This window comes from Nicotiana tabacum, chromosome 6 (assembly GCF_000715075.1).
Source record: "Nicotiana tabacum cultivar K326 chromosome 6, ASM71507v2, whole genome shotgun sequence".
Classification (NCBI taxonomy): Eukaryota; Viridiplantae; Streptophyta; class Magnoliopsida; order Solanales; family Solanaceae; genus Nicotiana; species Nicotiana tabacum.
Genome location: NC_134085.1, coordinates 23,840,478 through 23,861,974, shown reverse-complemented (window position 1 = coordinate 23,861,974; position 21,497 = coordinate 23,840,478). Strand labels below are relative to the sequence as shown.

Genomic DNA, 21,497 nt, shown 5'->3' with positions numbered 1-21,497 from the left:
TGTTTATCTTGTCGCATTGTTGATAATACATGAGTAGTGTGGGTAATTGTTAGTCCTAACTGATGTGTGGGTGGCTCACATTTGCACTCGCTGAAGTAACCTTTAACTTTTAGAGGTGGGAATTAATTTATTTGCTTGAGGACAAGTAAAGACTTAAGTTTGGGGGAGTTGATAAGTGGGGATTTTGACTGGTTATTAGCACCTTTTAGCTTTTGTTTTAGTCTAAAAGCATTGAATTATGTTCTCAAAACTAATAAAATTGTGCAAAATTGCAGGAATGATGGAAGTTGATCTCCCGAGATAAAATCTGACTCAAAAAGGAGTATTCTGAAGCATAAGGCAATAAAAGGGCACAGAAGCACAAATGTGCGGTCCGCAGAAGGAATTTTGTGACCGCAGAAGAAATTGTGGACCGCAGAATTTCATCTACGGCCGCAAACCAAAAGGAAGAATTTAGCATAAATGTGCACAAAGTGCAGACCGCACATGAATTGTGCGGCCACAAAGCTGGGCTAAGAGTCGAAGATCAGAGAGTTTGCAAAAGGACCGAGTCCAGAGCCTCTATGGATTGAGGACTGCACAAGAATTGTGCGGCCGCAGAAGAGTTGCCTTGTGGCCGCAATCCTAATTGTGCGGACCATAGAAGATTGCCTCGTGGCCTCAGTGCAAAAATGTGCGGCCACAAAACTTCACTTCCTTCCAGAAGAAGAAATCTGCGGACCGCACATGGAGTTGTGTGGCCGCAGAACCTCCCGATGGGCATTTTTGTCCGAGATTTTTAGCCTTGTGTAAATAGACGAGTTTCATAAAATTAGGTCAAGTTTGAACATCTGAAGTTGTTGTAGCCGTTCTATTTGCTATTTTAGGAATTTTTAGCTTATTTGAACATTTTATTATTAGATTTCATCATTTTAATCTTTCATTATGAGTTTTATTAGCTTTTTTTCTTTGTTTTCTTCAAAACCTACTATGAGTAGCTAGATTTTTATTAGGGTTGTGACCCAACCCTAGTATGTAAACCTTATGAGTAATTAATTTTATGCTTGTTTATGATTGAGTGTTGATTATTTAGCCTAGTTCATGCTTCAATTTTAGAATTAATGGTTGCAAACATTAATTCATGCCTATTTGACTTAGTCTCTACTTGAGAAGGAGAGACCTAGTCTAAGATAACTTAGCTAACAAGGAATTGGGTTAATTGAGAAATTAATTAACCCAATTAAAAGGTTCGACCTAGAGATAGTAATAACCCAGCTTGAGCTCTTATTAACTGTTTTGGGTGATACCCATTTGGTCTTGAGAAAGCCAAATTGGGCAAAACCACTCTCTAACCAAGAGATATTGAGTGGGTAATTTAGAGTTGAGAGCTATAATACATCCCAATCAACACAACAAGCATTAAAGTCTTTATCCCATTAGGCAAACACCTAGGTCATGTTTGTAGCCCTAGGCTTTTTATCCATTCGGAAAAACTGTGAGAACAACTATTTCTAGTTTTCATTCTTTCTTTTTTTGCAATCATTAGAGTAACATTAGGAATAGTAAACAAATCATTGTTGTGTAAGTGTAATCTATATAATCTAATTGCTCATTTGAAATATATACCCCTAACTCTCATCTTCGCTCCACGTGGATTCGACCCCGATTCTTAGTTGGGTTTCTATTATTACATACGACCGTTTTATATCTCTTTTTAGGTGTGCTTTGGACATGATCAATCTGCTCGAGAGATGAGTTTGATAGTGTATGCTTAAAAATAATGCCTTAGATTCTTAATTGCATAAAGTAACACTAAGCATATTTTCTCAACATGCGTATAGTTCAACTCAGCTCCTATTAGAGTTCGACTAAGGTAGTACAATGCTAGTTCCTTTCCTTCCTCATTCTCTTGAGCAAGTATTCCCCAAGTGAATGTTCTTGTGCTGCGATATAGAGTATCAATGGCTTCCCAAGCATTGGCGCTCCTAACACAGGAATTCAACAAGTATCTTTTGATGCTTTCAAAAGCGTTTTGATATGACTGATCCCAATGAAAAGGGATATCCTTCCTCAATAGATGATTGAAGAGTTGACACCATCCGTCCAAATTAGAGATGAACCTCCGGATGAATACTAAGTTTCCTTGGAGACTTCGAAGCTCCCTCAAGTTCTTCGGCTCAGGCATTTTCTGAATGACGTCAATCTTTGCGGGATCAACTTCAATTCAACGATGACGCCAATGAGCCATGAAACTTTCTTGAGGTAACTCCAAATGCACATTTGAGTAGATTCATCTTCATGTCAAATTTTCATAACCTTTCAAAAATAATTCGAAGGTCTTCAAGTTGGTAACGCCTACTCTTCGTCTTCACCACCAAGTCATCGACGTAGCATTCAACCCTCTTGAGAAGCATGTCATAAAATATATTTTGCATTGCACGTTGGTAGGTGGCACCAGCATTCTTCAAACCGAAGGGCATCACTTTGTAACAGTATATCCCTTTTGGAGTTCGGAAAGCAGTACACTCTTCATTTTTTGGAGTGATGATAGGCTATAATTACGTATTTTAGTTGCTTATTACACTCTAATTTACTGTAATTTAATTGAATTTGATCTTTAATCACTAGTGTTTTGCACAAATTGCATATTTTATGCATGTAGGAGTGATTCCGATCTATGTAAATGTTATGGAATGAATTCAAGCTATTTTGGAGCTTTGAAGTCTGAGTAAAAGCCCATGGATTAAGTTGGGATCGTGTTCAGAGATCAACAGACGATAATACACTTTAAGAACGAAACAAAGAATCGAGCAGGCATATTGAGCATTGTCCAGTAAAATGCACATAACGTTTTGCTCAGAAATCCGTTTGGGCTCCACAATATATCATTGGAAAGTTATTTGAAAGGGATAAAAATTTCATCTCTTACATTTTTCCAAATTTCCATAGCCGCACTGTGTGGAGCGCCGTATAGCGCGCCACAACTGTGTAAATTGTTACTGCCCTCAAATTGCATGCTCTTTGAAGTTGGTTATGTGCCATGTGTATGTGAGATTTTGTGTTATTCTGTGCATTGTATATATATATATATATATATATATATATATATATATATATATATATATATATATATATATATATATATATATATATATATATATATATATATATATATATATATATATATATATATATATATATATATATATATATATATATATATATATATATATATATATATATATATATATATATATATATATATATATATATATATATATATATATATATATATATATATATATATATATATATATTATTTCTTTGGTAACCACATTACAAGTCTTACCCATTTGTTTGAATTAACCGTCTATTTGAACCTTTTCACCTCTCATGAGCACTTGAATTGTTATGAATTTTATAAAAGTTAAAGTGTGGGGTGGTTGGTTTGGCTTTTGAATGTAACTAATGAAATAAGGAGGAAGGCGCACTATTTTGAAAAAGTAAGATCCACTTGAATTGAAAAAGAAAGAAAAAAATAGTCATATTGTTGTGAAAAATATTCCTTGATAGTGGTAACTCTTGATGTAATTGTGCTTAAAGAAAGTATGGAGTTAGCATACATTGATATGAAGGTGGAGTATGGTTTGACATAAGTATGAGATTTCAAATGTTAAAGTGTATGTATTAAAGTTCTTAGAGAGGTGTAGTTACTCTTATATCTAAATGTATCCTACCTGTCCCGCAGCCTACATTACAACCGATTAAAGTCCTACTTGATCCTAGACTAAATAAGCTCAATTAGTAGAGTAGTACACTACGGGCAAGCCTATGGTTCATCTTTATGGCCTATAAATGTTGTTCCTGAGAGTGAGTGAATTCTTTCTATCTTGAGCTCCTAATTGTATTAATTTTTATTGTGTGTGGTACTACTCTTTATTGTTGTATGGGAGCACTTGATTCATGAAGTAAAGGCAATATTGTTGACCTCTACGTTAGAGTAAGTGAGTAAGTTGTGAATAATGCGTGGTACTTGTGAGTCAAATATTGAGATGAAGATGTTACACTCTTGTGCTTAGTCTATTTTAAATATTCTTGGTGTGATGAGTTAGGAGAATTGTTTAAAGAGGTCGTGTCTATATAAAGTGTAGTTTGATTGCTCGAGGACGAACAATGGCTTAAGTGTGGGGTGTTGATGATAGGCTATAATTATGTATTTTAGTCGCTTATTACACTCTAATTTACTTCACTTTAATTGAATTTGAGCTTTAATTGCTAGTGTTTTGCACAAATTATGTGTTTTATGCCTGTCGGAGTGATTCCGATCTATGTAGATATTATGGAATGAATTCAAGCTATTCTGGAGCTTTGAAGTTTGAGTAAAATCTCAAGGATTAAGTTGGGATTGTGTTCGGGGATCAATGGATGATAGTGCACTTTAAGAACGAAACAAAGAATAGAGCATGAATACTGAGCCTTGTCCAATAAAATGCACATAACTTTTCGCTCAAAATTTTGTTTGGGCTCCACAATATATCACTAGAAAGATATTTACAAGGGCTACAACTTTCATGTTTTATATTTTTCCAAATTTCCATTGCCACGCCGCGTGGGGTGCCGAGTGGCGCGCTATTGCTGTGTAAATTGTTGTTGCCCTCAAATTGCATGCTCTCTGAAGTTCCCCACAAGCACACCGCATGGCATGTCGCATGGTACAAATTTTACAAAGTCAGAGTCCTATTTTGTGCAAGAGAAGGTGTTTTCATCTGGGCCCAACCCTACTTGGTATAAATACATGTAAAAATGTCATTTTGTAACTTTGGACATACTTTTGACCTAGGGAGAGCACAGAGCCACCGTGGAGGCCGAGTTTCATCTTTTTTCCATCAAACTTAGTAACTCTTATGTTTCTTTGTATGCTTTGTTGTTTTTCTAATATGTCTATGTGGAGATAAACTTCACGTTCTAGGGTTGTCGTTCTCTCATGACTATTGTTATTCGGATATTGATTTTGATTTCTTAGTTTATCATGTTGGTTTATTTATTCAATCTTGCGCTTAATTATTTGATTGCTTGATCATCAATTGAATACTATCTACGAATCTAGAATTAAACTCGAAAGTGGGAATTCTAGATTGCATATAGGATTGAGTAGAGAAAGTTTATGAACCTGAGCTTCCGGGAACAGATTCGCGGTTAGGATAGACATATACCTACTTGCCTTGCTTGGTTGATGTAAAGGAATTATAATTTTATTCTTGTTGATTCTAACTCCATAGACATATAGGCGTTAGGTTAGCTTGAATAGACGAGTAAGAACTCGACAGATTCTTATGAGCAATATTAACCCTGTCAACCAATAAGCTAGATAAATTAGTTAGTCAATTTAATTGAAAAATACAATAGGAATGTTAGATAGCCTATAACCCTAGATCGTTTTCATCACATTGATAACATAAAAATCTACTCTTCCTTTGTTCAGAGTTTATTATTTGTTTTCTTTTTATTTTAATTAGCTTAGAATCAAATACTTCTAGATTTAATTCTTGTTTAGATAATTAGGATAGTCTAATTTAGTTAATAGTTAATCACAAATCCTCGTGGGTTCGACATCTGACTTTTAGTCACTTTATTACTTGACGACCACGTATACTTGTGTGTGCGTTTGGTCGCAACTTGGAGACATTCTGATTTGACTGTATCTGAAGGACCCATCCATGAATGACATAGCTTCATGCCATGTTGTAGCATTAACCGCGAATTCAATAATTGGTAGCGGAAAGTCATCTTTCAGACATGCCTTGTTTAGGTCTCGAAAGTCAACACAAATACGTATTTGACCATTCTTCTTATTGACATGTACAATATTCGATATCCATGATGGGTACTTCACCTCTCGAATAAATCCCGCCCCGATAAGCTTGTTGACTTCGACTTTGATTTGTGGTACTAGATCGGTCGAAACATGTGTTGTGACTGCTTCACATGGCATGCTCCACTTTTGATCCCTAAATGATGACCGACTACCTTAGGACTAAGATCGGGAATTTCTTTATATGACCAAGAGAAGACATCTTTGTACTCGGTCAATAACTTGGAGTATTCCTCCTCCTCCTAAGGCATAAGAAATGCACTAATGAAGGTGGGGCGTGGATCTTCTGGAGTTCCTAAATTGAGGTCCTAAAACTCATCTACAATTGATTGCCCGCATCTTCTAGTTGAGGGAGAGCCTCGTGTACTTCATCATTAACATCAAGTCATGGCTATCTTCCACAGTTATATGATAGGATGTTTTCACAAAGTCTGACTTTTCTCTTTGAATTTCTTGGATGGTTGGCATTACTTCTTTCTATTTCTCTGCTTCTTTATGAGGCTGGCAAGTATAAACAATGGTTCTCCTTTGCACTTCAGTGGACCGTCTGTGGATATTGACACAATAGACTTACTCTTCATACGTGATGGGAAAGCACTACAGATTTCTTTGTCATCAACAATTTCAAAATGACCCCGCTCCTCAATGGACTTGCTCCTTATGTTTTGACAGTATCTTTCTAGATGGTGACTCCTTATGGTTACCAGGAGACAAAAGAAGGAGGTATTTTAGGTAGTTAAGACTTCCTTTAGACATTTGGAAGATACACATTCACCTTTGTGACTTAGCCTTTCAAATACCGAGACTTAAGGGGTTGAGCCTCCAATGCGATCAAACACTAAAGCCCGTTATTTTATTTTCTTGCCCTTAAATTCCTTCATCTCCTTTACCGAGGTATATTGTGATGAAGCTATCTCTTTGCTTCTTTTAGATGAAATTCGAAGAGGCTCTGCCAAACTTTGGAGCGGCGACATAGTGCCCTTGCTTTCTCAACTTCATTTGGGACTCGTTGAGCTTATGTATCTTTTCACCAGTGACTTCATCTTTAAGTTCTACTAGTTTTGATGGATTGGAGAAGTTGTAACCAGAATTTTCAAGCAGTATGAAGGCCTTAGGATTAAAGCCCTTTTATTTTATCAGTTTGGAGATTGCCTTTAGTAGACTCACAAGTCACTGATGAGATTCGTGCAATTGAGACGGTCATATGCTCCTATAAATCTTGAATCGCTATGTGACTTAATTTCTTCTTTGCAGTACATTCTTCTAATAAAGGTTGCCCTTTCTTTCAACACTCACGTGGACCATAGCAGAAAATTGGATGTTCTTTATCAGTCTTTGTTTGTATGTCACATTCATATGATGATAGATTAATGTAGACTTCTTCAGTTGTCTTCTTGGACAGCTTGGTGGTAGTCCATTGAGACTCATTTTCTTCTTTTGAATTGACATCAGCGTCTTCGACTGATGATGGTTTCTCCATACTATTCACAAGAATCTGGGTAGAATTTTGCATCTGCAAAGTACGACTTTGTCTCAATGAAAAGATTGATGTCTGCATCAATTTTGACTATTTCTCCATCTCTTCTGTACTTCATACATTGATGGAAAGTAGACTATACCACTCCATTCTCATGAACCCAAGGATGTCCAAGCAGCAAGTTGTATGATGTTTTAGCATCTATGACGTGAATCAGGGTGTTTGTCTTCATATCACCAATGAATAATCCCACGTGGATCATACCTATGGCTCGTTATCCTCCTTGGTTGAAACCTTGGATTTGTTAGGTTACTTTTGAATAGCTCATTGATAGAGATCCCAAACTTTTTTAGCACAATCTTTGGCGTCAAACCATCATCAACAAGTATGTGATTGAGACGTTGTTCCTGAATGGCCCCTATAACAAATAAAAGGTCTGTTATGTGGCTTAGACCCCAGCAGCAAGTCATCATCTGTGAAGGAAATTGTTGCATAACATATGACAACTTTTCCGTTATCATAATGTTCTTGTGTTTTTATTGGAGCAAGCTCATTGTTGCTTTCCTTTTTTATCAGTACTAGAAACTACAAATCTACTGCTAGGATGGCCTTCCGGAAGTGTGATGATGTTCCATGCAAAGATACCACTACTGATGCATCCGTTGAGCGTAGTCATGTTGGCTTGATCACTCGAGCAAGTTCAAGGCTAGTGGCTCGGAAGGATCCGAATACTTCGCCTCCTTGGAGATGGCAAAGAAGAGCATATCTCACATGACGTCCCATTGCGCGTGCCAAAATTTGTTCGTAACAAATTTTTGTAGTATGGAAAATAAACTGCAACAAAAGTATTATGAAGAAAAAAAGAGATTTTATTGATGAATATTGTGAGTACAATTCTATGTATTCTTTGATTCTCCTCTATGAAATTCTCCGTAATTCCAGGGCTTGAGAAGTGTCTTTCTCCAATGTAAGACGATGGAGATCTCCTTGTGATGTATTTAATCTCCAAGAACATCGAGCAACACTTTGTTATTTCGGGTTTATCTCCGGAAAGAACTCCGTTTATCACTCCTCTGTTGAAGAACTATGCACTTGATGATTGATCTCTCTGTTTGTGGATGCTTTCACCAATTGTGGAATGCTCTTCTCCAATTCTGAATGTCCTCCCAAAGAGTTATGTAGCCCCTCTATTTATTGTTATAGAGGATGGATAGTCCAACTACATATGAACTCTCTTGCTTGATTCTGGTTGGCTCATGTGAGTCATCAAACTTATCTCACAAGCTATGTGATAAGCTTGCTTGTGATTGGCCAAGACATGTCATTTTAGACACCTATCAATTCTTGATTGGTCACCGTTTTGGACTGGGATTGCCACACATTTCACACGTGGCGTCATCTTGTTGCCTTAGAGTTTGACTGGATATGCCATGTCACTTGACACATGGCATGAGCCTGAGCCTTAAGATGAAATGGATCTTGGGCTTGAAAATAATAAAATGGACTAATTTAATTTGTAAAGTCCAAATTAATTATTTAACCCAAATAAAATTAAGATTCAATGCGAATTTGTATGGATTAAACTTAATAAATTTTATATATCTACAGTGACTATTACCTAAAGAGAATAAAAACTGAAAAAGAAAATAAAGGTAGCAAAAAAAAGGAATTATATGGCGATTCAAGATTGGTGCGTGATATGCACATTAAACCTTAAAACTTGTACTAGTATCAAAAGGTTGTATCAATACTACTTTCAATTAGTCTGGGAAGGTAATTAGACCTTCCTAAAGTTTGAGTGTTCCTTTGTGAAAAGAGTCATAGTACAATGTGTCCCCATGTATTTTCCCTTTGACATTTACATGCCATATAAGAAAATATTATTGGAAAAAAGATTTTAAGTAAACTACTTTTATTAGTTCTTTGATATCAAATTATTATTACTCTTGGTTTCATCAAAATTAGCCTCTCTCTACGTTTATTAAAGTAAGGATAAAGGTGAAACAAATTAATCAATTATTTCTTGGTTTCCTAAAATGATAAATATTTTGGGTCAATTATTTTACTAACCATGAAAACTAAAAAGGACCGGAGGGAGTACAACTCTGTGAATTTGGCAAAAGTTTTAGTTTAGCCATAAACCTGCGTACAAATAATATTTGTATTTTATTCAAATACCATTGTATTATTGGGAGAAATTCAAAAATTGGCAGATTTATAATTGGTCGTTCAAAAATAGCCTAGTTTCAAAAGTAATCGAAATTTAACCACTTTTCATGTAAAGATAAATCTGAGCGAAAACACTGTTCAAAACCCGAAAAATACGCCAGTATATTATGCTGGAGTTCCAGCATAAGTATACTTGAACTCTAACATATTATACTAGAGTTCCAGGATAAGTATGTTGGAACTCCAGTATAATATGATGGAGTTCCAGCATAAGTACACTAGAACTCCAGCATAATATACTGGAGTTTAGAGCACCGGTGCTCCAGTCTCCAGTATATTATACTGGAGCCAGCAAAGTATACCGGTCCAGCATAATATGCTGGAGTTTATACACAGGTGCTCCGAACTCCGGTATATTATGCTGGACCGGTCTCTGTTGCAGCAAAATAGTGACTATTTTTCATTGACTTGGTAAACGCTGGTTATTTTTGAATGACCAGTCCAAAAACTGATTATACCGTGCTATTTTTACTGTATTATTTTATACAAAATTGAATGTGAATAAGGCCTCATTTGTTTGCACTTAATGAAGGTCTAAATTTTAATTATTCCGGTCTTAGTCATTAAGTGCGTTTGTTTTTTAAATATAAATCTTAGTCATTTTGTCTGCTTGTTTTTTCAATTTTACGATCACTTAATGGGTATTTTAACGATTAAGATCTATAGCAGAGTCATAATAGCATTAACATGTCATACATTCAAGAATTTATATAAAAAATGATATTTTATTATTACTCCTACACTTTCACCAGTAATCACCATTACCACCGTTATCGTCGTCTCCCACCATTATAGACTACCAACTACCCACCACCCATTAATCACCATCTTCAACCACAACCACCGGCGCTTCCAAGTACGAATGTTAGTTGTCGCTATCATTAGCCATCATTTACAACCATCACCACCAACCATCATTACCGCAAAACCAATCATCATTATCAACCACCATTATATATCATCCATCACTATTATTAGTCACCGCCACCATCAATCACCACCATCAACTACTAGTATCATCCACATCTACTATCCATAATCACCACTATCAACCAACACCAACACCAACACCAGTCACTACCCGGTCGACACCCACAACCACCACTATTAGCATCATTACCATTAATTACCATATAATTTTTTAGAAATATTTTATTAATATAGTATTATATTAATTCGTACTATTTAATTTGAATTTATACTTATTAAATATAAGTTTTACATATTGAGATGTAGAGAAAACAAACAGAATATAATATTTTAATGTTCAAATGCGTATTTAGATTCACACGTTTTAATCTTAAAAAACAAATGAGACCTAAGTAACACGAGTATTTGCAATAACTAAAAGTGATATAAGAGAAATAATCCATCAACAATTAATATTCCTCAAACCCAAGTATTTTGTTATTCATCTGGAGGCTTCATTGACATTGTGTTTGGGATAGCTGTGGTACATGTAACACCCATTTGGGAAGTTATTTCATTTTATAAGATTGTGGATTACTGTATGTTATTGTATTATATTTGCCTTATCATTGCTTGTCATGGACTTGAATGTTGAAAGGATAAATGGGTTTGGCTCGCTCGGTGTGAGAAGAACATCTAGTGTGTAGAAATGGCACTACCTAGCCACTCTAAAGGGATGCTATTTAGAAATTAGTCAGTCCGTCCTAAATTTTAATTTTTTCAATTCAAATTTCAGGACAAAAATGTCTTGAAATTAAGATTGTTAGTTAAAATTTCAGGACAAAATAAATACTGACTAATCTCTAAATAGCGTTCCTGAGAATGGCTATCTGTGCACTTGCCCTCTAGTGTTGATCGCGTAAACCCAAAAAATCAAAGCGTGACAGTGTGACCCACATACGAAGCATTTGCACAAATAACCTTTTGAAGCTACTATTTAAAATTTGTTCTTGTTAGTTTTATAGAAGGAAAATAGGAAAGAGAATTATAATGTGGAGAATTAAATCCTTACTAATATGGTGAACGTTGAAGTAGTCACCCAACTAAACTATTAAAATTCTCCATAGTCTTTGTTAGTTCAATGTATTAGGTTTATGGAAAAAAGAATTCATCCAATTAGGTTAACATGGACATAATTTAAAGAGTCGCCTAAAAAGGCTATAGGGTGCAAATATTCCCCCTCCCTCCACGGGGCAAGTGCACATATAACTATTTTCAAGGATGTTATTTAGAGATTAACAAATATTTATTTTATCCTGAAATTTTAAACTAAAACTCTTAACTTGCGGACAAATATATTAAAAAATTAAACTAAAAACTGAAATTCAAGACACACTAGCTAATTCATAAATAACAGACCCAGATAGTAGCTGCCTGGTGCCATTTCTACTCCCACTTCCTCTCTCGTGAAAGCCCAAAGTTATGAAGGGTAAAATATTGATTTCACCAAAAGCAACCAAAGTCCCACCTGTGACACACTCTCCACTTCGGCATTTTCAAAGCTGCCCAACGGCCATACCTTAGTTTTCATCGAAACCCAACTAAGACATACATACGCTTACATATATAGCCCTAAAAATTTCCTTTCATTCTCTTGTCAAGCTTCGATCTTTCCACCACTGCTTCATCTCACAGGTCAGTTTTCTTAAAAAACTTATACTGTGATTCAAATGTTGTGCATTGATCAAATGTTGGATCACCCGTTTGGTGATTTCGCAGTTTTGAGCTGGAAATTGCATACCCATTTTGCATTTGATTGAATTTAGTGTGTAAAACTACTGTCTTGTTTGGCTCTGTGCACTATTGTCCTCCGGGATCTTAAAAAATGTTGCTAAAATCACTTGTCAAAAAAAAAAAGGCATTTTACAGCACATAGTTGTCTTATATTATGATATAGAGTTTGACAAGAAAATATTTTCTAGTTTTCATATAAGGCCGCTTTTTTAGCTTAGAAATTAAAATATAACTCAAGAAAGATTGCAGTAGTCTCTTTTCTTACTAATTAATTGATGTATGGAAGTTCAAGTTGAGGAATAATATTCAATTAGACTTGAATTAGGTGCTACATCACATAATATAAAGGAGACACTAGCTCATTGTTTGATCCCTTTGAAAAAGTTTAGTGCAGTTTTCTTTGTTAATTCTTCTTTAAAAGAGAGTAGTGTTTGTTTGGTACAAAACCGGTGTTATCTCTGAGCTCAGTTCTAGTCTGCATCGATATTGTCTTGTAACGATTTGGTATATAAACTCCGCCAAAGTTGGATAAATGAGGAGAGTTGCAGTGGGTTGATGGCCAGCATAAATGTATTTAACTAATATGATAGCCAACTCCAACTATTTTGACATTGAGTAGTTAATTGATTGAACCATTTTTTTCGCTACACAACTGTTTTAGTTGTACTAATGAATTATCGGTGCAGTATCTGTCAGACTCTTTATTCTTCTGGTCAAGTGAATTTCTGGAAATGGCTACAAATGCAACTCCTGGCCTGCAAATTGCAGCAGTCAAACAATGCGCTTCTGCGTCTCCCTGTTTGTCAAAGTTGAGCAATGTCAGTTTTGGTTTTGAAAGTAAAAGCAGATCTTGTATTGAGCTTAGAAGTTCATCTTACGTTTCACCAACAAAGCTGAGTCAAAGCTTTAAGTCTGTTTCCGTAAAATATGAGAGGATGGTTCCAAAAGCAATGTCTGGAGCAATTGATAAAGCGCCTGCTTCAGGGTTGCCTATCGATTTAAGAGGTCGCACAAAAGTCTACTTGAATTTTTGTATTGGATTTTGGAGTCCAGATGTCAGTTTGTTTATAGTTTTTTCTCATAATCACAGGTAAGAGGGCATTTATTGCTGGTATAGCAGATGATAATGGGTATGGATGGGCAATTGCGAAGGCACTTGCAGCTGCAGGCGCTGAAATTCTTGTTGGTACATGGGTGCCTGTAAGTAAATCTATGAATTTTTGTATATATTCACACTTACCCTACAGCATGCCCAGGATATAATCTTTCGTGATAAATTTATTTAGGCACTGAATATCTTCGAGACAAGTCTACGACGTGGAAAATTTGATGAATCGCGAGTGTAAGGATGGAGCATTTCTGTTTTTTTCTACTGTACTCTTCATTCCTTTCATCTACTGATTGATGCTGCAATATTTTGTAATAGGTTGCCAGGTGGTTCATTGATGGAAATTGCTAAAGTCTACCCACTGGATGCAGTTTATGACAGTCCTGAAGATGTTCCTGAGGATGTAAGATTAGCTTTTCTCTTTATCCTTCTCAACCAGTTACGGAACAACTGTGCAAGTCTAATTATCTAGATGCAATTGGTATCAACCAGGTGAAAGCAAACAAACGCTATGCAGGATCCTCAAATTGGACAGTCAAGGTATCAAGTTTGACATTTTTCAAGTTGTTTCTCATATTTTTCTGCTGGATATGGCCCCTACCTGCTCATCTTGTAGAAAGCTATCTTTAACCGAAGTCATTGTCATTATTGATTAAGAGCATCTAACATAAATCAAGTGCACTAGTTTATACATGGTTTTTTTTTCCTCTTCTGATGGGGCCTATGACTTTATACATGGTTTGAAATTGAACTCCACATAATATTGGTTTGATACTTATAAGAGATTTGACATGGTTCCGAGAAGCTAGATTTCCATTAATCCAACTTGTATATGCTCAAAGACTTTTTTGTTTACTGATCAAAAGACTTTTTTGTTTACTAAGTACTTCTAGTTTTTACTTTGTGCATGATTAATGATTCTTGTTATGAGCTACCTATCTATATTAGATCATTCTGTTCTTCCTCTGGCATGTGCTATCTCTAGTTGTATCTTGAATAGATCAAAGCTCATGTCCATTTTTGGAGTTAAAAATACTATACTGTATGCAGCGAGATGGTATTATTATATATGCTGCAGAATTATATCAAAGCGGGAAGATAACATGATCAATTAACTGTGCAATTGGTGTTTTATTGTAGGAAGCTGTTGAATCTGTGAAACAAGATTTTGGCACAATTGATATCCTTGTGCATTCACTTGCAAATGGTCCAGAGGTACACTCTTCGCCATTATCTGCTGAAGTTCTCATTGGAACCTTTATGGTATCTGAAAGTGTAAATGTAGGTTAGCAAACCTCTGCTGGAGACATCAAGAAAAGGCTATCTTGCAGCAGTATCTGCCTCAAGTTATTCTTTTGTTTCTCTCCTGAGGCATTTTCTTCCAATAATAAATCCAGGTAAAGCTCTGCGAGCTTGTTTCAGCTAACTCTATATGGCAAAATTAGTTCATCATGTGCTATTCCACCAAATAGACCTTTTCTTGTTAGAACTTTGAGATATTTCTTACCTTGTAGGCGGTGCCTCAATCTCTCTGACATACATTGCTTCTGAAAGAATTATTCCTGGGTACGATTCCCCTCACCTCCTGAAACACAATCTTCCTTATTTACTTATTTTAAATGACTTGTCGTCACTGAATTTAATAGATATGGAGGCGGTATGAGTTCGGCAAAAGCTGCTTTGGAGAGTGACACAAAAGTAAGTTCTCTGCTACTTTTTTTTTTCTTCTAATAATTTCAACTTTATTCCCTTTAGCTTCAAATGCGAGCATCGCTTAAGAGTAGTGTTCTCTTGCTGAAGGTCCTGGCCTTTGAAGCTGGAAGGAAAAATAGAGTCAGAGTCAACACAATATCTGCAGGTATGGCCCACAAAGTGTAGTATTACATGTATTGTGCTTGTACTGATCCAAATGGTACTCTGGAATTTCACTGCATAACCAATTAACAGGCAAAGATTCGAAGTTAGAAGTTTATAACCGCGTATGCTCAGGCATTCATATTTTGATATTAGAACTTGTGTCAGCATAATTAAAGTATTAGTTCCTTTTTTAACATTAAATGTATGCCATTGCAATGCATTGTGTGGTTATATAACCAGCCTTACTTCAAAATTACTGCTTAGAACTGTACTTTGACAACAAGAACTTGCTCAAACAGCTTAAACGTAGATAGAACTGAAAAGGTAAAGGATTCTGAGAGGAAAAAAGGGACTATATTGCAACTTACAGTTCTGGTAAAAACCGAATTGGTTGATGACATATTCGATCACTCACATCAAACTATCATATATATTGGGCTTCTTTTTCAAGTGCTTTGAACTCAAAATCAAATCTATCCTTTCTAGGTCCATTGGGAAGTCGTGCCGCAAAAGCTATTGGATTCATTGATATGATGATAAATTACTCATTGGAGAATGCCCCATTGCAAAAAGAATTATATGCAGGTGATTCATATTCTATTCTTTATTTATTTTTTATAAGAATCCTCAAACTATCTCATATCTTGGTAGTATTTCTTTTCCATTAAGATCCCCGAAAACTATTCCATCATGCCTCCACTGGGGTGAATAATATCTGTTTTTCTTTACAAAATGTGTGTTGAGTTGGGGGACTGGAACACTTTTCATTCATGTTGATGACACATGTATGGGGTTGGGAGGAATTGAAACAGGGTGGCAAAGTTACCCGGTACTTGCGCTAGTGGGAGGTAGCATGTATTCGGTGGAATAATTAAGGTGTGCGCACGTTGGAGCGGACACCACTGTTATTAAAAACTAGATATTTTATCTTACTGTTGGCACTGCTGTTTGCTTGAGTACTAAAACTGAAAATGGATGTAACAGAGGAGGTCGGAAATGCTGCTGCTTTTCTGGTGTCTCCTTTAGCTTCAGCGATCACTGGTGCAACAATTTATGTTGACAATGGTCTAAATGCAATGGGGGTAGGAGTTGATAGTCCAGCTTTTGAAGGTCTTGACATTCCAAAAGACAATAAGAGCTAGAGGGTGGAGGCAACGCTCACTATGTTTTGGTGATTTGAGAGAATTTTATTATTGGAATAATTGTTTAGCCTCTCTGTTTGTTGTCATTTTTCTTGGTACCATAGATAGGCCATTTCATTTTGATGAGTGGATAATTTGCTTTGCATTTGTAGTGACTATTAGTATTCGATGGTTACATCGCATGTTGTAACAAATGGAACTTCATTCTCGGCACATTATAAATGAGCCTCTCATTGATGAAGTCTTTATGCCAGACTAGAACTGACTTGTTGATTATCAAATGCCTTTCTTAGATCCAACAAGAGACAAAAAACTTTGGATGATCTTTTTTTTTTTAACTACTAAGTTTTGGTGGACAGTAATTTAATACCAGTGTCGATGAAAGATAGCAAAAACCAGGTGGAAACAGTAGGTTGCAATTTAGTTCAAACACTATTATAAGAAATATTAATGGTAAGAATAATTCAAACTGTCTTAGTTTGACTCAAACACCAATGTTAGTGTAGAGTTGCGATCACATTATTGGTATGTTGTTTTGAAGCATATAGTCATGGCTCCACTAGTCTTATTTTAACTCAGCATGAACACTGAAATTAGAGTTCCGATAATTGTAATAGTTGAAAGTATGGTGTCTAACGGGACGGCCCGGTAGGTGTTAGGGGGATGGGGGTAGCAGGTCGTGTGACGTGATAGGACAGCCGTTTTGTCCCGGTGTCCCCGGCCCGGTACGGATCCGGTATCTCGCCATATATTTTTTTTAAATAACTAGTCGTAGAGTACTCGCTTTGCGCATGAACCCTATTTTAATATTATATAGTTTCAAAAACTTTCATAAATATTAATATTAAACGTGTTTAAATTTTTTATTTAATAAAAATTTAAATAAAATAGTATAGGTTTCTGAAAATCGTGATGTTGATATCTATTTAGCTAGCTCAATAAAAGAAGAAATCATGCCCACAGAAGTCTTGATAGGGCTGTGAATATCTTATGAATTTGTTGTTATTTTTGCCACTTAATACAAAAAACAAACATGCTTTAATCACAAGTCTTCAAAGATTTGTCAAAATAATAAAATTTTAAAAAATTGAATATTTCGGTCTATGGAGATTTGCAAATGAAGAGGTTGACCCTTTAGCTTTTAGAAAAAGATTGGCAAGTGACATTATAATGTCTATGAATAACTAATGTTGAATAAATATTTATAACAAATAATTTAATATATTAAAAAAATTATAGGGAGTTGCCATTGGTCAAATGAATGCAGAAAAAAACTAAACTATGATGTCTTTATAATAGCGAAGCGCGATCAAATTTACTAGTTTAGAATATATTTGTTGTCTACTAATTCATCCTTATTGTTATAAATTTGTATGTTTCCAATTTGACACTTAATATTATACAATAATCGATTTTTTCATACATCCCCCACGCACCCATCCACCCACCCAATGTTAGAATCCTTACATATTTAAATATTACAAAATTTTAAATATTTAAAAATAATTAAATAAAAATTATGTCTAGTATGAAAGTAAGTATTCTACCCTTTGAAGATAAATTCTTATTGAACAAAATTATTACTATTAATTAACTTGGAATAATTTAACTGCGTACAATTTGAATTATTAGAACTTTGGATCCAGTCTTGAGATTCTCCTTCTTGTTTTCTCTCATTACTTAACATTATCAAATAAGTTCTTATTTTCATCTTTTTATCTTTATTCTACAGACTTTTAATTTGTTCTTGTTGTGGTAATAAGTCATATATGAAGATGAACGATAAGAACTTCTTGTTGCTAGTAAATACCATTATTGTTTTTCTATTTGGTTGATTGCATTAATTATTCAATTGAATGTTCAGAACTCAAAAATTTAATAAAAAATAGTATCTTAAAAAAATTAACAACAATGGGTAATTTGTAAATATTGAAGATAAGAAATAGGCAATCTAACCAATGTTAATCCATAATAAATTATTTAATATATAGAAAAATAATTAGGATAATTTATTGAAATGACTGAAAAATAAAATAAAAATAATATAGATGCAGTATACATTGGATGCTCTCTAAAAAGGTAAAGTACTCCTTATTATTAGTTTGTGCAATTACTTAATTTACCTTAGAATTCCAATGCACTAAACGTTAGTCAAGATATTTATATGAATAAATTGGTATTTGATTTGAAATCCCTAAATATTAGGAGACTTACTTTATTCAAATAAAGAAAGAGTTAATGGTCACAATTTTAACAATTAATTTTAAAGTCCTAAATTTTAGAAAAATAATTAAATGGCTACTTTATCCAATATGAAATCTATCTTTAAAGGGGTAAAAAAGGCGAACGATATTTCGCTAAGGGCCTTCGTGCTTTTAATATAATATAAATAGTTGTAGATAATAAAATTGGGTCAAGAAAATAATCGAGACTGAAAATATTACAATAATTGTAGTATTTGATTTCAAACAATTTGAGCGTTACAATCTCTATGATTCTTCCGATTCTTCTTTTCTAATATAAATTCAAGGGCTTTTGAGCTTGATCTTGAATTTATGCTTGTTTTCACAAACGATGATCTTGAATTCAACAAGCACGAACTTTGATTTGAACTCGTACTCTTTGAACCTTGATTTGTTCTTCGTTCTTGAGTTTGAACCTGATTGCTTGAAGCTCGTAGAGAAATTTGTTGCGTTTGACCCACGAGCTCTCTCTTGCATCTTGTTATGACTTCTGGTATCTTTTATGAGTTATGAAGACCCCTATTTATAGTTGTGGAAGAGAAGAGTTGTGATGGGAGCAAAATCTTTCCGACCAATCAGATTGAAGTGTGACAAGGCCGCATTTGATTGGCCAGAACATGTCACTTGCATATGTGGCATGATTTCATTGGCCTATTGACTTGGCATGCCTTATCATTTTGACACGTGGCATTATCTCATTGGCTCCTCCATTTGACTTGTGTGCCATGTCAATTGACACGTGACACCAAATTGGGCCTCTAAGAAGATGACATCTTGGGTCTAATGAAGTGGATTCATCACTTATAGCCCAATTAAATGGGTTAGCCCAATGCATCTGGACCTATTTATTGGATTTGAATAATTAATCCAATTATATTAACTCATGATATTAGTGTGGACCGAAATATATTTAATTTGAGATTAAATTCAATTTTCTTATGAATTTAAATTCAATAAATTTTTAATTGCTTAGTTGTCGGCTGACGGCTAATATTTAGAAAATAGTCGTTGCCAACAGTTAAGAAAAAGGGCTACTTTAGCCCCCCAACCCCGAAACATCCCTCACCCCCCTCAAACTTTTATATTAACCTTCAAGTTTATTAAATTACACATTAGCCCTACTTTTAACTATAAATACCCGCCCTACTTCTTTATTATTTCCTACAATTCTCTAGTTCTATCATTCTCTCTCTCTTTATATGCTATCTCCATCATTCTCTCTATTTTCCCACTATAATCTAAGTTTCAAGTACTTAGGCAAATATTTAGAGCAAGTTTCAAGCTGCTAAACGAATTCTTCAAGTATTTAGAGCAAGTATTTGGGCAAATTGTTCAAGTTTTAATATTTGTTTACGGTGCACTCGTTCCATCTCTTAATTTTCGTGTTTCATGTCTAATTTTTACTATATTTAAATTATGGCTCCTACCAAGGTATCAGGCATACCCAACATATTTTTTTAAAAGTAATAAATGTGCTAGTTCTAGTAGTAATCCTACTCCTTTTGCTAAAAATAGAAAAAGCATAGAGGATTGTACTCTTGTTGATGAAACTTCTTTTAGCCTATCGCCTGGCTTTTATTATATTATTTCAGAGGAGCCACTAGATAATAAAACTTTAGAAAGACAATTTGGCAATAATTTGGTACTAATGAGGAAGAAGAAAATGAAGAAGATATATTAGATAAAATACCCACTAATCCAGTTTTAGAAGCTCTAACTCAGACTCAATTTTGGTCTGGAGCTTTACCTCATACTAGGGGTAAGGTTACGTCCAGAGGCGGATCTACGTTGTTGGTTGAGGGGTCACGTAATCCCGTTGGCCTCGGCAAAAACTCTGTATGTATATATATATGGGACCCCTTAAATATTTTACTTGTGACCCTTAACAGAAAAGCGCAGACAGGAGAAGTGGTTGCTTTGGTCGCTCAAAATCCCTCCTATGTTGGAAGACGTGGGTTCGGCCCCCCTCTTTAGCTTTTGCTCCTCCTTTATTTTCTCCTCGTTTTATTTTAATACAACGTAATTTATACTTCATAGCAAATTACTTTACTTTTTACTTTTATCTTCTTCATTTTTAAATTCAATTATAGTTTAGCATTAATACATAATAGTCAACTTTGTTTTATTCTTTTTCAAATTTCTCCTTGAAATTAAAAGTCTCAAATTGCAACTTATCGCTCTACAAATAGAAGGAAAAAAAATCTTTCTGCAACAACCTTACTTTGACGCACTAACAACTAATTCTTTGACTATCAACATACCCTTGTTCTTGATTTTTTTAGTAAGTTTTTGATAATTTAAAGTTTGAACGCCCTTTTGATCGCTGACCCCCTTTTTAATTAAAAACTCGAAATTTTAAAGTGTGAAACATGCTTAATCAAACACCTTCTCTTCACATAGCACCCATTTTGCGAAGAAATCTCTCTCTCTCTGTTTGATGCTTTCTTTTCTTTTTTAGAACTTTTTTTTTGTTTATACTTGGATGATAAGTCATCATAATCATTAAGTTTTCAAAGAGATGCATGTCAAATTCTATCGCTAGTGATTAGCATACAATGATGGTCCCATCGTGCTAAAATTCTGGGTCCGCCTCTGGCTACGGCAATACGTCTGAGAATATCACATGTATGGAAGTTTTTTAATTTTGATAAAGATGCATGCATTGCTACTTATTCGAACATTGGGGGGGGGGGGATGATGTTAAGGACACTTGAAAACTAAACACAATTTTATGGATACAAGCTCAAATAGATGTTGGAGAGATACCGGATCCTAGCGGTACTTTTTGGTGCTCCTACTGGTGATTTACAACGTCCCTATAACAAAGATAGAGATAGTGAAAGTATAGCAAAATGACCGCAATATGTGGCTTACCTTTTACTTTTCC

General features: G+C 34.9%; 1 protein-coding gene across 2 annotated transcripts; it reads left to right on the top strand.

Annotated features, from left to right (window-relative positions):
• The first annotated feature begins 11,902 nt into the window (after positions 1-11,902).
• Positions 11,903-16,608, top strand: LOC107798520 (enoyl-[acyl-carrier-protein] reductase [NADH] 2, chloroplastic). Of its 2 annotated transcripts, none has more exons than XM_016621526.2 (13): positions 11,903-12,161; positions 12,957-13,265; positions 13,351-13,460; positions 13,547-13,602; positions 13,687-13,771; positions 13,861-13,908; positions 14,509-14,583; positions 14,654-14,765; positions 14,883-14,934; positions 15,015-15,066; positions 15,169-15,226; positions 15,712-15,810; positions 16,210-16,608. In XM_016621526.2, the coding sequence occupies exons 2-13, from the start codon at positions 12,992-12,994 to the stop codon at positions 16,365-16,367; spliced, it is 1,179 nt and encodes a 392-aa protein (XP_016477012.1). In that variant the 5' UTR covers positions 11,903-12,161; positions 12,957-12,991; the 3' UTR covers positions 16,368-16,608. The 2 variants fall into 2 exon arrangements, with proteins under 2 accessions (XP_016477012.1, XP_016477011.1); XM_016621525.2 differs by having other exon boundaries at positions 11,943-12,161; positions 12,947-13,265.
• Positions 16,609-21,497: the final 4,889 nt, after the last annotated feature.